Source organism: Pyxicephalus adspersus, chromosome 9, assembly GCF_032062135.1.
Source record: "Pyxicephalus adspersus chromosome 9, UCB_Pads_2.0, whole genome shotgun sequence".
NCBI lineage: Eukaryota > Metazoa > Chordata > Amphibia > Anura > Pyxicephalidae > Pyxicephalus > Pyxicephalus adspersus.
Window position 1 is genome coordinate 49,431,010 of NC_092866.1, and position 17,506 is coordinate 49,448,515.

The following is a 17,506-nucleotide window of genomic DNA, read 5'->3' on the forward strand; positions in this document are numbered from 1 at the left end:
GCACTAGCTCCCAGGTTCGAATCTCAGCCAGGACACTATCTGCATATAGTTTGCAGGTTCTCTCTGTGTTTGCGTGGGTTTCCTCCAGGTACTCCAGTTTGCTCAGACATTCCAAAAACATGCAGATAGGTAAATTGGCTTCCCCTTGAAATTGACCTTAGACTGTCTAACTGACATGTGACTATGATAGGCACATTAGATTGTAAAGGCCTTTAAGGGATAGCTATTGACATGACTATGGACTTTGTACAGTGCTGCATAAGATGTTGGCCCCATATAAATACTGTATAAGAATAATAATTGTTATTCCTTTAGTAAATTCCCAGTGTGTGAAAAACTTGACCTTGATCACTTACATATCAAGGACTCCACCATTCCCCGGGGATATAAGCTCACAATTTGTTATAAAAATCAAAAAGATTTATTATAAAATTGTAAATATTTGACAATGTAACATGTACATTATATAATATCAATACAAACATGATTGGACAGTATACTGTAAATGTATGAGTAATATTGCGATACATTGTAATGATTGTTTACATCTTAGCAAATATAAAAGGCACACATTATTGACAATGATTAATATATTACTCTTTTTTTTCTTTTATGCAAGTAGTGCAGTTACCTAAATTTAACTGGTCATAATCCTCCTGCAGGCCATGTACAGCACAGCTTCGAGTGGAAGAGGAAAAGTGAGGCACAAAGAACATGCTGATAGAAGGAGAAAGTAGGGTGATAAAGAGATGGGCTCGTCGTTGGGCTGCTTTAATTAATGGTACAGTTACATGCTATCATTTATCCTGGAAGAACGAAGACACCTAGTGGTGGAAAATAAGTACTTCTGCAAAAACTTGGGATTAAAGTTGGGTATTGCAGCATTTGGCTATTTACTTTGTTGTATTTTTTATTACTGGAATTCTGCTTTAGACTGATTCAATGCGATAATACTGCATCTCTAAAGACTACAGATCCTCAAGTTTGACCTTCCACCTTCCAATATAAATACCAGTCGATTGACTTGTTACTATTGGTGTGTAATGTTTCATAAATATATATGCAATCCCAGAGAATTGAAAGTTGTCTCTTTTCCCTATCCTCTGAGTAAAGGTTCTGTCCTGTACCACTATCCTACATTTGACGTGTCACCCAAACTTGCACAAGCATAGCCAGAAATCTGGCTGCATGTGTTTACTTGTTGCTGTGCCAAGAGTAAGGTATTATGGGATTTTAAAGTGGTGGGAAGTAATTCTTCCTGGGATACATCACATCCTAGGAAGAAGTGGAAAGGCAATGCACAGCTGAACCTGATGGTGTTTTGGTGGGGAGGGGGGATAAGTGACCTAAGACATACTTTCATCTTTGCTAAAAGTTCAGTTTTATTACTTATGTATCTTCCAAAAAGTGACAAAGAAAACTAAATAGGGGTTACTGGAATGCTAAGATAAATAGGGACTGCGGTGTAACTCCATGTACAGAGGGTGGTTTAGAAGACTTTATTATGAAAGTCTTCTGATAGAAGAAAACAAATTGCTCCTAAAGTAGATTAGAAGGCAATACATAAGAAAGGTCAGCAACCTACTTAATTAACTACAAACTACTTAAAACCTTATTATGGTACTTCTTCAAAAATTGCTGGATAAATACGTCTTTTCATTATTTTTTATTGTGGTCATGTTACTGCAAACCCTCCTGTAAGGTGCATTACTTTGTGGATGAAAATATCTGCAATCCCAGGACAATACCCAGAAGTGACACGCTGTTGGCTCTTTTCGCAGCTCAGACTTAAAACTCTGATCTTTTGGGATTGGATACACAGTGCCTGGCCAAAAAAAAAGTCCCTAAGAATGATTTGGAGTTTTTCGGTTGGTCAGGTCTGGGTTCAGCAACATTATGTGGCCACAAAATTAGGTCAGCTGAGTACCTGAATATACTGAATGGTTTTCCCTGATGGCACAGACATACTCCAACTTGACAATGCCAGGATTCATTAGGCTTAAATTTTAAAACAGTGGTTTAGATAGCATTAGACAATATTGTTACACATGAATTGGCCACAATCCAGACCTTAATCCCATTGAGAACCTTTGGGATGTGCTGTAGAATACTTCACACAGCAGTCTAAATCTTCCATCATCATAACAAGTTCTTGGTAAAACATAATGCAACTCCAAGAGTGAAGCAAATGTTGTGACATTGCATTGATACCATGACAAACACATGCCATACGCCAAGCTAAAGGCGATCAAATCAAATATTATTATTATAGTGTGTGATTTTTTTGCCTAGGCAGTCCAGCTAAAGGTGATAATCTACATTTTATTACTTCTTGGTCACCTTATTGAACATTATTTGGTACTGATATGTAGACTTTGGGTGTTGATATGATGACATCTGTAGCCCCGGAACCATACTTCTTCCTGATTCTTGCATAGTTGGCTCGCATGTTTATCTGGTCTCTGCTGGCTGAGAGGCAAAACATATTGTAAATTATTTTTATACTCAGATTTATACACAATGAAGGTCGAAAACCTTTTATTTATAACTGTAGAACCTCAATCTATAAAAGGTAGAATGACAGTAGAGTAATTTCCAGAGCGTATTACTAAATGGGAATAAGTTTTGAATAATAATTGACTAAGGTGTCACTTCTAATACACATTCTAAAATGTCTACATGTTCAATTTATGAAATCCTTAATGTACTTAAGGTCATTAGTGCCATATAAATTCCAATTGTAAGTTGTTTTTTTATGGGGCAAATGCAAGAACATGTTTTATGGGGCATTCATGTCACAAAGCAAGCTCCAATTTATATGATTTTAACACCAATGTAAGACAGTGTGGCTACAGCTGTCCATATTATATGAGCAACCATAATAATTTATAAACATCTAGTTTTTTTTTAATAGAGAAAACATTAGCTAAATTCCAGGCAGATAACCAGAAAGCCCCTAAAAGCAGCTCTATAATATTAATTAGATAATTTATTAATAAAAAAAAAGAAGCAGTGAAAATGTTGATATTAGCTTCTTGCAGCCCCTGAAAATCAGAGTTGAGACTTGAAGAAGCGGGAAGCACAATAAGCCAATCAGCAGTGCTGAAGTGCAAACGGCATGATGATAGAAGGAAAGAGCTGAGTGACAGAGAGATAAACTAATCACAGTGTTGATTAACCTTTCATTGTCCAATCACAGGCTGGTCACACAATGTAAATGTATATTCACTTTTAGATTTACCAGCAGCTGTGTATAGTGAACACCTTCCTAAGAAATCCATTTAATGTTGTTTGAATCAGGCCCTCTCAACGGATTTACAAACAGAGTTGTTGGCAGATATAAAGATATTTTTTTTAACCAGAATATAAAATATGGTTCCAATTAATGAGTAGCCACAGATGGCAGAAATGTTCCTAAAAACTATGGGCGGAAGATAATCCCTCCCACGGTCCTATTCTCATTTTGTTACCTGTATCTGTGTGTCTGTTATACTTTTTCTGTACAATGACAAATGCAGATTATAATTATAGTTTGTTGACAGAAAGGAACATATGGGCTGTTTGTAGCCAAACGTTTGAACTTATTTAGAACAAATGAAAGATCTTTTCATAGAATTGAAGTGGATATTAGACCATTGCTCAGCAATGGCGTTCTGGAAGCCAACAGAATGAACGACTTACTTTTTTTGGTAAGAAATGGCTCTCCTGTGGATACACACACCATCATGTCCTTCTTGATGTCATTAAATGAAGTCACCAGTTCACCATCCCTGGTATACAATACTGCTGCCGGCAGATGCTGCATACTCAACTTTAAGGTGCAGTCCTCCAGTAACTAAAGTGAAAAAAGAACACAACATTAACCTCTACTATTTACTATACTCTTGGTAGTTAATCACGCTAAAGATATTTTTTGTAACAGGGCTATCAAATGGTCATTTTAAAATAAATAAGGTAAAGTAAATAAGGTCTACAACAAATGTGTACATTATCTATGCAGGTTCACTTTAACATTACCTACTTTAGAATGACATACTTTCTTCCCATTCGCCTCCTTCATTCAGCTCTTGGGAGTGAGAAAAGGTAGCTCTAAGTAAAATCCAAATAACTCTAGTGGAGCTTACCATTGCTGCAAAGAACCTAGGTAGGCCAAGAACTCACATAAGAGTAAGCTCAGGGCAGGGTCCTCTCCTCCTGTGTTACTGTCTGTATTCGTCTGTCATTTGCAACCCCTATTTAATGTACATGCTGTATAATATAATGACACTAAATAAATCCAGTTTTTTATTATTATTATTATTATTATTATTATTATTATTAATAATAATAATAATAAAGAAATTATTAATAATAATAACAATAATAATAATAGGAGGAAGGGGAGTGAACCACATGTTCCTCTATACCAAGCACTGCTGACTGAACAGCGCTAAGCAAGGGCGAGTAAGAGCTGCTATGGAGGGGAAAATTATAGCAATGTGTTGACTAATTTTGCAGGAACCCAACCCAAGTTTTCTTTTAGGTAAAATAATCAATTTATGAATGTCTATGGTACATTCAAAGTTTTGCTTTTAAAGTGGACATAAACTGAAAAAACAAAAGTCACAAGGAGATATAGCTAATTAGCAGCATCATGTAGTGTAGAGCAGCGGTTGCCAACTGGTGGTCCGCAGGAAGATTTTGGTGGTCCGCGGCTCTGGTCGGTTCACCCCCGAGCAGAGTCAGAAGGACCCCATCAGGGGACACACTGTCCAAAACCACAGACCACGTCCCCCGTGCAAATCCCCGGCTCAGGAAAGTGGGCGGGCTGTGTTTCACAACACAACCCGCCGACTCTCCCATCGCAGGCTTAGACCTGGGATGGCAGAATGGGCGGGATTATGGCGTTATGATGTCACTATGAGAGAGGTTCCTCCCCTTTGATTGACAACTGGCTCCCCACGCATGCGCGGTCAAGAGCTGGGAATTTTAGTGGTCCGCGTGACCAAAAAGGTTGGCGACCGCTGGTGTAGAGCATGCTAGGGATACAGGTACAGGAATTAAATCATCCCTGGTCTTTTAATGGCTGAAGAGGATCTCCATGGACCTGGAAGACCTCCATTCAGTCAGCAGTAAAAAATGGTGGCATCTCACTAGTTTGACTAGAAAGGGCACAAGTGTGAGGTTTCATTGTGTTTCTATGACCCAGTAATACTGGAGTGGATAAGGAGTGATAGAAATTATGTACCTTTTCTGAATTTACTGAATAAAGAGATGTTAACGTTGGCATCAGTCTGACCCTTAATACTGTTGTTTCAAAAGTAGTTGAAAAACTATTGTTACAATATATTATAAGGTCGAATCAGGGCTTGGAAAGAGGTAAGGTTTGTGTACAGCTAATCTAACACATTCAATATTTAGAACTTGCCCTGCGGCAGAAGCAATGTTAAAAGCGAGTCACACAGAAGTCAATAGTGTTGGCTGGGTCTGTTCTAATGTGCAAACTGACAGCAGATCTTACCTCTTCCAAAGACTTGCCCCAAGCATATACAGCTTGCGCTGAATTGCCCCCATTCCTGTAGGCCAGGACTCGCTTCATGGTGGGAAGGTTGTACAGAGGTTTCTCACTCTTTGCTACAGCAGGATGCACCCTCACACGGGAAGACTGACTACCTGAGAGCCGCATCTAGGAGAGAAGCACACAGACTGTGTAGGCTTTGAGCTTTTTTTTTTATTAGGAGTAACTCCAAAAGTAAAACAGCCAGAGGATAACATGACTGATAATAAATCTTTTTCTAAGAGGAGAATCTTCTGCTTGGCTTAGATCTTCAGAAGGACAGAAGACAGAAAGCACAAAGGTAATATCAGAAGGAATGAAATAAAATAGTGTAGAGAGATGTCCTCACATTTTTTACTTCTGTTATTACTTACACTGAAAACTTTTTACTTTTAAACAGGGTCATGGAGAATATTATTTTGAATTGACATCAATAAATTTATAAAATGATGTATTTATTGCATGGGAAATTTAGAAAAAAAATTCTGTATTTAAAAACGAGCTTGTAATGATTGTGGCAGATTAATATTACATGGAGGATAATTCTCAAAAAAGCAGAACACTGAATAAAAGCAAGTATCATGTTTTATAAGTGAAATATCACTGTTTGAACTGAAAATCACAGCTTCTCTGGGTAGGCATATTACTATATGAGAAGTAGGTATATATGATATATATGTGATATGACTATGGACTTTGTAAAGTGCTGTGAGATATGTTGCTGCTATATAATTACTGGATGATATTAATGATAATCTTACATATTTCCCAATGATTTGAAATACCTTTATTATCTTAGAAAAGGTTGGGTGCTCTTGGTAAAAAACATTCTAAGATAGGAAATGACAGTTATATAAAAATGTTCTGTAGAAAGAAGAAAATGTTCCCTAAGCTGTAAGATTAGGTAGGAAGGAAGTTTAAGACCTGCAGCAAGAGCAAGCGATCCTGTAAGGTCCCCTGCGGCTGGCACCTTGCATTTTGCTTGGTTGTGCTGGTTCCTAAAGGATCTCCATTCTCTATTGAGCTGCTGCTGGTACATTAGATGTTACATGTAGCGTCTCCCATAATATAGCAGTTCACAGGTGTGGGGAAGCAGTAACTGCACCCAAACCTTTCTGCCAGTGTAAACATGTTTTCCATTAAAATAAAATGAGCTTTTTTTTCTAAGATCATAATACAGATTTGGGTTGTGGCTATTTGATAACAAATGAAAACAACTCAGTTTCACCTCCACATTCTCTAGTTCTTCCTTTAGTCTAAGCTCCTCTTCGCTGACTTCAGCCCAGCCACCTTCTACTGACACCGGTTGGGCAGGATCGGTGGTTGGCACCATGGTGGGGGATGCCAGTGAATTCACACGCCGACCTCCAGACAACACACGAAGATGGGCAAGTTTTCATAATCCCATAAAATAAGAACTAAAACATGTAACATTACTTTCAGATACACTGATTGCTTTCCTTATCCTTAGGACATGTGGTCCCTATGTCAGTGTGCTCACCCTGGGCGGAAGTTCGGCAAAGCACTGACAATACTGGGATTACCATTCTCTCGAAATTTGAGAGTGAACCTAGAAACATTGATCAAAGGGGAAACATTACCTTACTGATGAGGATTTATTACTTCTTCAATAAAAGTGTATAACCAGTCACATTTAAAAAAAAATAAAATACCATTTCACGCAAAAGAAAAAGTAAATCACATTCTCAGAGCAGTGCACATAACATTTAATGGTTCTGTAGCAGGTAAAGATATAATCATAATGCCTAGTCCTCTTGGTTTTAAAGAAGTTACCTGTATCACCAAAAGTATTAGAATAAGTGAGTTCAATAATAAGCAACATTATTTCTACAATGTGGTCCCTTACATGGATCTATCAGATTGTAGGTTGGTAATCAAGGTGATGAGTGACCCCCCCAGCCGGAGGGTATTTCACTCCAGCTCACACCTGAAAACAGCAATACCATAGAAGGACAGGTGGTTCATATTACAATGTAGTGGAAGTAATGCTGTGCCTATTGGGCCTGATTTATTAAAGCTCTCCATGGCTGGAGAGGATACACTTACATTAGTGGAGCTGAGTGATCCAGCCAAACCTGGAATGGATCTGATCCAGGAGTCAAAACATTTGCTAGCAAATAGCAAATGAACTTGAAAAAATCCAAAGTTTGCTGGATCACCCAGCTTCACTGATGAAACTGTATCATTATCTAGCCTTGGAGAGCTTTAATAAAAAGGCCTATTGTTTTAGGAATTGCACGACTTGGTATACAGACCAGATTGTATACAGCAATGAGCAGAGAGTAGCACTGAGGGACTCATTTCCGATCTCCCTGACTACTGACTTGCTGCAATTTGAAAATGTTACTCCACTAACTTGCCATTAGGATTAGTTTTGTCATCCTAATATTAAAGCCTGCTCACTCATGGGCGGAAAAATTAATAAACAGACAGCCAAACACCCAACTCAAGCAGTGACAACTAATTACAGAACAGTAGCTTAGTGGTGTCACCCTGCAACAGGTGTGTTTTTACGTTTGTTTTTAGTAGGATATTCAGATATGAAACTTTACCACCTGCTGTTAAAACAAGGACTCCATCTCCTGTATGATGAGGTTGAAAATTGTTTGAAGCAAAATGGCAAAATGGTAAACAGCATGGGATGCCTAATGGTAACTGCTAGAGACCTGGAAGCAGTAACAGGTTGTAGTTTCTAGGCTTTTTTCAGGCATTTGCAAAACAATCTTTTTTTTTTTTTTTCTTTTTTTTATTCTAATCCTCCAGAATGCCTGAATTTGTTTAAAACAACTGTTTGCAAATACTAAAAATGCTTGCAAAAGCAGAAAGCAGTTGCAATTCATTCTTCTAATGCCAGTCTGCAAAATTGACTTTGGAGGAACCAGAGATTTTTCTGCAGAACACAAAGTTGGAATATGTGTCTGCTTGTAGGGGCAATGCTTCTGCAAGCGAAAGCCAGAAAAAAAGAGAAAACACAGGATAAAATCAGCAAGGTTGAAAGGTGTGAGTATGTATAATAAAAAGATGAAAGATAAAAGGTTAATGCAAATAAAAAAAATCCACAAAAGCAGGTGCAAACTCCTTTAAAACACCTGAACTGGCATAGAACATTGAAGTACCAGGAGGAACAAAAAGGTGAGCAGTGAAACAGTGACACCTTGTGGCCAGATTATGCATTACATTTTTTATTATATTTATATTTGCAATAAGATTAGATATTTATTTTATTCAGAAGCAAATATTCAATGTTACAAAAAAAGTTTGACTTTGTATTTTAATCTGTTTAAATCTAGAAGCCTATCATACATTATTAAAGAAACGATGGCTTTTATACCAGTTATCAGGCAGGCAAATAGCATTTTACCCCGATTAGATCAAAAATTTCAGCTGACATATTTCTGTTTGTAAAATTTTCAGTAAATAACTGTCAAATATAATAATTGTTGGAATGTGAGAGATAATATGGCCACATATTTTAAAATAAACATCCTGGCGAGTAGCGAACACCACAAGCTGTCCATCATTACCATTACCTTGTAAGTGTCTCATCTTGTGTATCATCAAGCTGCGGCCAGACACATTTTTCTTCTTCCGTAACCAATGTCTTTGTTCTTCTTTTTCTGATTGCTGGACAACTACAATGCGAATCCCATTAAATATTTTTATTTTTTTGATCACATTTACATTACCCCCCCCCCCGCATTTAAAGAGTTAAGTTACAAAAATATCCACATACACACACATAGAACTAGCAGCCTTTTTATGGTGAATTCTTAGGGTTTATACTGTGGTCCATAAATAACCAGAAGAGGGTAAATGGTGGGCAATGCCAAGTTGGGTGATTAGGTACCCAGAGGTGTGCTTGTCCAAAGACAGCTATTGGGTAATCACACTGCAGGTTCTAGATAAGTGCAGAGGCAGGCACTAAAGTTTTGGTTTTTATTTCCCCTAAAAAAATTATAGTTCATTATTTGTTGTTAAAAGTTAAAAAAAAAAAGAATCAAAGAAATATTTTCCCCAAAAAAAACTTAAAGGCTGCCACGGTTAGCATCTTATTCTGCTTCAATGTCATATTGACCCTGTGAGTTTAATATTTTAAACCTGTTTTACACTGTAGGAGTTCACTTTAAGGAACCTGGGATGTGATATTTTAATGATAAGTCTTACCATGCGGGGATACAAAAGGTTCTCCGCAGGACACCCAAACTTCAATAGGATGTCGCAGAATATAGGACAGCAAATACTTATCCTCCATCACCTCTTCAGGATCCTTCTGTGTTATTGTAGATGTGACGGTTTCAGGATCTAAAGGTAAAGAATATATAGTGCACTTGTAAATGTACCTGTATATTACAAAGCCATTGACAAAGCTTAATACTGCTTCTATCTTCTGTTTGTTCCTTGTTATTGTGTGTTGCCACATGGTGGGCTATATTGGCATTGCACCAAATTATTATTATTATGAATAATAATAATAATATTAAAAATAATAAAGTGTATGAATAAAGCACTAACATATTACATAGCACCCTACATTAAATAGGGGGTGCAAATGATAGACAGATACAAAGAATGACCCTGTTTAAAAGAGTCTACAATCTGAGATATTTATATATATATATATATATATATATATATATATACACACACACATACATATACATAGACACCCCTAATAGAAACCTGCACTAGGGAGAATATGTAGTCTGCTACTGCTGATATTTGCCTTTTTTTGTTGCATATTTAAACATTTTTGAGTGAATCAATCAGCAAAAAAAAAAAGCATTTATCTGCCATGTATCTGAATCTTTCCTTTTTACTTATATATTAGTGAAGCCTTACCTCTCAGGTATATCAATGTGTCTTTATGAAACTCTATTCCTTTCCTAACCAGAATAGTGGGTAGGCTGTAAGGTCCCATGGAGGATAACCTCTAACCTATCAGAGCTCTCACTCCATTCTTTTTCCATGTTCAAGTCATGGCCAACCAGACCATTAGCCTTTTCTGGAAAAAGGTCAGCAGCTACCCCTTCCCCTAATTCTCTTCTTCCACAAATATTTTTATTGATTTATAAGGTCAGGGGAATGCTAACATTCATTTTGAAGACTTGAAAAAAGTCCTTCTTGTGTAAATAGTAATTTTCGCATTTCCTCCGAGACTCCTAGGACGAGGTGTCTGGGTTATAATTAAAGGTTTAGTAAAAGGTTCTCACCATTCTGGTTGTCAGTTTTCTCTTCCTCATCCTTGATTTCTTCCTTGTTTTGTTTCAAGAAATCATTCACAGCCCAAGCGATCAAACTAGACAGTTCCAGGCTGATGGCACCATCCAGTGTGTACAGTCTGCAGGCAGGTCTGGGAAGGGACAGCTCCTTTGTACAGAGATCCACTAGCTGGAGGAAAGATAAGAGCACAGGGGAGAGATTACTATATATAAACATATACAGGGGCGGACAAAGAAAGGTGAAAAGTGTGTCCCAGCACAAGGTCCCAATACCCTCCCCAGCCACAAGGGGGCTAAGTCAGTTCACCAGGGGGCCCCAAGTCAGTTCCGCACAGGGGCCAACTGTTGGCTACATCTGCCATTATATATATATATATATGTACTAAAATAGTCTCAACACAAACAGTAAATGATTTCTCTATATACAAGGTTACATTCCGATATCTTACTACCCTAGAAACAGTTGAATGAAGAAGCATAGTCACATCACTAATTTTCTTACACAATTAAAAGTAACAATTCCAGCTCAACAGCATGGGGAACAGTTAGAACTTCAGATGGGTATTACAGTCTGATACTTCATCAGGGTCAGTTGCCCTCCATTGTATTCAGGAACAAAGAACCATACTAGTTAGGATTTGTTTTAAAAGGCTTAGAACAGAGGTTTTCTCAAACTCATAAATATGGAGGAACCCTTAAAATAATGCTCAGGTCTTCAGTACACCCCTGCCATAACTACTACATCCACAGTTTACAGTATATAAGTATAGTGGCCAGTAGGAAGAATACTGCTGGCCATTGGGAAGAATGTCACCCTTCCAGATAGCCAAAAGACCAGTGGTGTCAGTTTAACTGACCTGAGAGGCACAAATTGCTCATTACTCAAAGAACCCCTGGCAACCTCTAGAGGAATCTTAGGGTGACCCCTTGATTGAGACTATACCCCTGGCCTAGACTCCTAATATATTATATATGATTTGTATATATAAAGATAGATAGATAGATAGATAGATAGATAGATAGATAGATAGATAGATAGATAGATTGATAGATAGGTAGATGTTATGTTCCAAATATCTGAATGAAATACTTACCTCTGGAAATGTTCCAGCAATGACGACTATACCATTCCTGAATCCATTACCATTTGTATAGGCCTTCACTTTTAAAGCTCTATGATGTTTAGCAGTTGATATGTCCCGTGCAATGTAAAAGTCGTAGTGCTGGGATTTCATAGCCAACAACACATCTGTCAAGTAGTCCAGTGTATTTTCTGCTTCAGCACTTGATAGGTCAGTCTGTGCGGGCTCAGAATAGATTAGAAAAAGAATATTTTTAATAATTAGATATATAATGCTCTTGTAACATTGGAAAATAGTTGCATAGCAATGACGTTAGTGGTCAGTACTTACTTGGCAGAATTTAAAACTTAGGGACTCTATTAAAGTGTATGTATAGACAAAGCTTTTTATTTTAAAAAGAGTAGGGAAGGTTCAAAACCCCTAGTTGGTTTATTTTTGTGTCTGTGTCCTGCTGGGAGGATTTTTCTTTACTTCCCATCACAACAGGAATGATAAGAAATCTCTTTAAGGTGAAGATAGTTCCTCTTTTACCAGTTATTTATCCTCATTGCAATATTTCTCATCACCCCGTTACAATGAAAACTCTAACATTTTGGATTTGCCCTTACTTTTTATCTCCTTACCATAGCCAGAAGACCACATGGGCATATAATATATGGGTGAAGTTCATCATACTAGAGAAGTGTATCATAAGACAAAGCTTCTCATTGGTTAGTTTGGAATCAGGAAAATTTGATTAACATATATAATTTGTTTCTTTGTTTTTCTCTTTGTGTAAGCATTGGAGTCATTTACTGTCATTTTGTGACCAAGATAGATAAAATAAAATCATATAACCATTGTTTCACCTTTAGCAATTGTATATGCATTGCAGTGTGCTGAGTTGTGATGCATTGGGCTCCATTGTCATTCACAAAGAATGGCATTACAATCTGCCACACATTGAGGGTGCATTGTCATGTGTTGTGGCAATGTATGCTAAAACATGTGCTTTAATGCACGTTTCTACAACACATATGTGTAAATGGGCCCTAATTGATTTGCTGACAAATAATCTTTTAGTTTAATGATTACTTAGGGTCCAAAAAAACTCTACGCTGTTGTGTGTTGTGGTAACATATTACATATGTTAGTGAATTTTTTTGGCAGATAAGATAACACTGCTCCAATGGACATGTGTTCCGGAACACCACAATGCACAGGTGGTATGTTTCATCTGTAATAATGCTCCATACCCCTTTAGGACATTTTGGTGCATTGCGAATTCATTAATGGGTTGTTTTAACACAACACATATTAACAAAAGTGCATTAACACAGTGGTAACATCTGGCAGTGCTTTGATATGCAAAATGAAACAATTGCAGAGTTTGTCCTGGTCATTAAAGAGTTACAACCAAAAGACTTCTTCTGCAAGTCATGCAAACTGCCCCCTCCGCCCCATCAAGCTTCCATCCTGCACAAGAACCAGCAGGAAACCCCCGTTCATATCTAGGAGTCGTCCCTATGTCTGATGTCCTTAACGCCGGGACTACCTGTATACTAATATTATCAATCACCACCACCATAGATGAAAATGGCCTCTTGTTCAGGAAGGGCACTCAAGGTGTATGATACACAGGCCAGCCACCGAACCCCTATCCTCTCCATCTGCTCATTGTCATGTCAAATTGTCAAAATGTTTGGGCATGGACTTCATTAACCATGAAGACCCCACAGCTCACACAAGGCCAACAAGGTAGCACCAAGGTAGCAAACCTACTGAAACCATACCTGACTATTTTTAGGTTAATCATTTAAAAAAAATGTATGTTTAAAGCAAATTTGTACAACTCAACCATTAGGTCTTCAGTAGCCCGCCTCATAATGAATAGGTCATAAATTGCATGTGTGCAGGAGTCTAGTGAGATAGCTTTCTGAAGAAAGCATCAATAAAACAAGATGATCTTAATCTTAAAGCAGACCGATCGCCAACATTTTTACTTTACATAAAAGCATAGAGAATCCTTTTTATAAAGCAAAAAATTAGATCCTGCCTTTTTTTTTTAATACCGCCTCTCTGGTAAAGACTTAATAGGAGCACAGAGTTTTTTTCCATTTACAGCAGAAAACGTCACTCGATCTGGCGCCTGCACAGTGCGAGATCAGGTGATGTAGGCAGAGGAGGGAAGAGATGGAGGCACCTGGTGCTTCCTCTGTGCTGGGATGAAGGAATAAAACAGAATGGGGCAGGACTAAATCAAGTTCAGGTGTGAAGGGATCAGGGGCTCTGCTGTTGTGTTTTTATTACAAACTGTATTCTGTAATACTTTGGTTTTGCATTCATAAACTGTAAACATAAAAAAAGAGATATAGAAGGGGATTCTGAAAATGTTTTGTGTATAATGATAATATTATAAGACATTTTGAATTATTCATTTCCAATATTAAATATGTTACCTTTCTGACATGAAGACATTCAAATGGTCCTAAAGGATTTAGGTTGGCATGTTTTAGACCTGAGGAACAAGAGAACAATGTACCAGCTTTAATTTTCTTCATCTCTATCTGTGGTCTTAGGGTTCTTGCACAGGACACACAAGTCACCGTTTCCTCATTGTGGTTTGGTGAGATCAGAAGGTAACCCTATGACAAAAATAGACAAATTCACAGAAGTTATACATTTAATCCTGCCGCTTAAGGTAAAGTGGATCCAAACCAAAATCTCATAGGCACTTTATAATTAAATGTTATTTCATAAATTGTTTTCCATCTTTCCAAATACGCAGCTAATAAAAAAATAATGCCAGTGCCGGTGATCACCTACCGGCTGACTTATCTCCTCTGTATTGGTAATAGTATAAGTGCAGACTGAGGTGTGATTGGCTGCAGTGATATCCCTATCCAGTTGGTCGCTATAAAAAGCTGTCAGAACTTTCTTCTGCTCATCGTAAGACCATTTCTGATTGGCTGCTCCATTGATGTGCTCTTTATATTTCTGTAATGAAAGGGGAATAACTTTACAGGACTACGATCAGATCATAATAAAGAAAATTACATTACACAAAGGTATTTCTTACCTGAAGAATAACAGGGCATCCTAGGAACCTTAGTTCTCTCTCTCTAACCCCAGGATACACATTAGGCAATGAGACAGCCAGTACCAGGTTGGTATTACTAGCTAAATGGAATGTTCTGTTAAAAAAAAAACATGGAAGATTTATGTTCTGACATGCATGTATTTCACTGCATGGGAAATTTAATAGTTTAGGTCATTTCTGTTTAATTTACATGTACAAGAATTTAAATCCCTGCTTGCATGCTGAAGAAAAGGACCCTTGCTCTCTGACGGGAAAACGTGATCTCTTTGGAAAGGTCTGATTTCCAGCGGCAATGTCAGGGTCTGATTTCTCCAATCAGTAAGGAGCTTGAACTTTGCTGACTGCAGAGCTAATAATGTGGCCCGGTAGGAGGTGTGTCAGACCTCTGCAAAGAGAGCACTGCTTCCCCACTTTGCAGGGGTCCCACTTTGCTGCTCCTGGAAGGGAATAGGCTTTTCTACTTAGGCTCTGGCTGCTTTAAAATAGTAACAAACAAACAAGATCAAACCCCTTTGTTTTGATGCCCCTGGAATGTATACAGCTGATTTACATTGGGCTTTACACTTTTACTGCCAGCATTGCAAGGTGACAGTGATGGCAAAAGCATGTGGACAAACTCCCAGCCAATATAGTGGCATGAGTTTTACATTCATTCACCCTTCTGTGGGTTTTTGTAGATGTAATATGAGTGGTTTTAGAATCACCTGATCACATATATGGACCAGAGAGGTGTCCTATGTGTTCAGGGGTTACATGCTCCCCCATGGGTGCCCTGTACCTCCATGGAAAACATTAGGATGTACAGCAGCAACAATAAAGCAAACTTTCATATACTGATCACACCTGTATGGTATGAACACAGAAGTACTTAGTTCTGCTGGCTCCACCAGCATTTCGCAGTCTACTTCCTATGTATCTGCACAGTTCAGGTCAGAATTATCCTTGACTTTCTCATGCCCTGATGAAGGTGCTCCCTAAAATACACGAAATTTAATAAATGTGGTAATAAATAATACTTAGACACAAACAACTCAACACTAAAAATCAAATGAAAAGTTTAGCGTTTTAGTTGTGGTATTCAAGGATTAATTATTTCACATTGCATGAAGCTAGAAGGGTCACTGGTGGCTTGTGTTAAAGCTATTTTACTACTTGTTAAAATGTGTAAATATAGTCCATAGTCTAGGTACAGATGCAGTTCATAAAATGAATGATAACTATTGTGTGCAGAATGAGGTCCTACCCGGTAGTCAGAATTTACAGTGAAACCGCTCCAGCTTTCATTAGGCTAGCTTTACCAAAGAAACTGGCACTGGGACCCTGTAGTTCCTTGCATTCAACACTTGATGGGTATTTGTTTTGTTTATACAGCACCGGTACATTTTAAATCTGTCAGGATATTAAGTCAGAAAGCTGATAATTTGCATATTATTATATTTGCTTATTATCTCTCCAAGAGCCAGGCAATCAAATAGAATGAATCCATAGTTACACATTGATTGGTGTTATTTCTTTACTGCAGTATATGCAGAGATTATAATTTAGATCGGAGTTAGCTGCGCTATGTATTTATGTACCTATTTTCCTCCAGGTATTTCCAGCGCTGACTAAGGTCATCGGGGTCCCGATTTACAAGCAGAACATCAGCTCCTGCATGAATCTCTGTCACTCCCAATACAAGACTGGGGAAAGCAGAATTTACAATCTGTCCATCTACATATTCAAATTGTTGTTGATGAATCTTCAACCATTTTCTAGAAATCCTGTGGACAGAATAATAAGCTTTGTTGAAATACTGTGTATCAAGCATGACACTTTTATTTGAAACAGAGTGAACAACTACCTGGGATAATTAAGGAGCTGCATCAACAATATAATGTCATACATACTAACAAGAATAATGGAAAGCTGGGACATGCTCACTAATCATAGGCAGGGTAAATCCCAGAACAGACTGCAGGAAAAAGGTCCCAATTGGTGCGTAACTTTAGAAAATTTGTGTTGCCAGCAGATAAAATTGCCTGTACCCGAGCTTCTAAAACTGCCTGCTAGCTTTTCAAATCTGGCTCCAGAATTTATTGTCAAAACCTGACCTTGGGAAGAATATCATTAAATACATTTACAAAATAAAAGGATAATGGACCATACATACCTATTGCTTTTTTCTTTCTGGACTAGGTCCAGTTCTGTTTCATTATCACTAGATTCTTCAGCATCCTGTGGTATTTGCCAGGGATATTTTACATCTGTATATAAGGCATCAATTCTTCTGTGAGCCCTTCTGTGAGGAGTCCTGTGAGAAAGTGAAATATGATAAATGCATTTACAGATGTATTAAACCAAAATTGGAAAAACAATTATATTAATAATAATTATACTATTAATGTGAAATATAACAGGCTAAAGGGTCCAGCCAAAACTGGTATATAAACTACCTAAACATTTCTCTTTACATCTCTCTGGCACTCTTTTGGTGGGATTCCTGCATTTTATTTTTGTGGGTGTCCACATTTGCTGAGCCATTCCCACTGATGTATATTCAATTAATTTTATTAGGAAAAAAGTAACC

General features: G+C 37.7%; 1 protein-coding gene across 3 annotated transcripts in view; it reads right to left on the reverse strand.

The window, feature by feature from the left end:
* Positions 1-412: 412 nt before the first annotated feature.
* Positions 413-17,506, reverse strand: part of DCDC1 (doublecortin domain containing 1) — a 215,382-nt gene continuing 198,288 nt past the window's right edge. For all 3 annotated transcript variants that reach the window (XM_072421857.1, XM_072421856.1, XM_072421858.1), the window contains 13 exons: positions 17,090-17,230; positions 16,515-16,700; positions 14,917-15,031; positions 14,664-14,834; positions 14,297-14,482; positions 11,871-12,074; positions 10,768-10,945; positions 9,722-9,859; positions 9,088-9,189; positions 6,765-6,901; positions 5,501-5,665; positions 3,682-3,835; positions 413-2,469 (listed from right to left, as the gene is read on the reverse strand). In XM_072421857.1, coding sequence (XP_072277958.1) covers positions 2,342-2,469; positions 3,682-3,835; positions 5,501-5,665; positions 6,765-6,901; positions 9,088-9,189; positions 9,722-9,859; positions 10,768-10,945; positions 11,871-12,074; positions 14,297-14,482; positions 14,664-14,834; positions 14,917-15,031; positions 16,515-16,700; positions 17,090-17,230 — 2,005 coding nt within the window. In that variant the 3' untranslated portion in view covers positions 413-2,341. The remainder of the gene's footprint in view (positions 2,470-3,681; positions 3,836-5,500; positions 5,666-6,764; positions 6,902-9,087; positions 9,190-9,721; positions 9,860-10,767; positions 10,946-11,870; positions 12,075-14,296; positions 14,483-14,663; positions 14,835-14,916; positions 15,032-16,514; positions 16,701-17,089; positions 17,231-17,506) is intronic.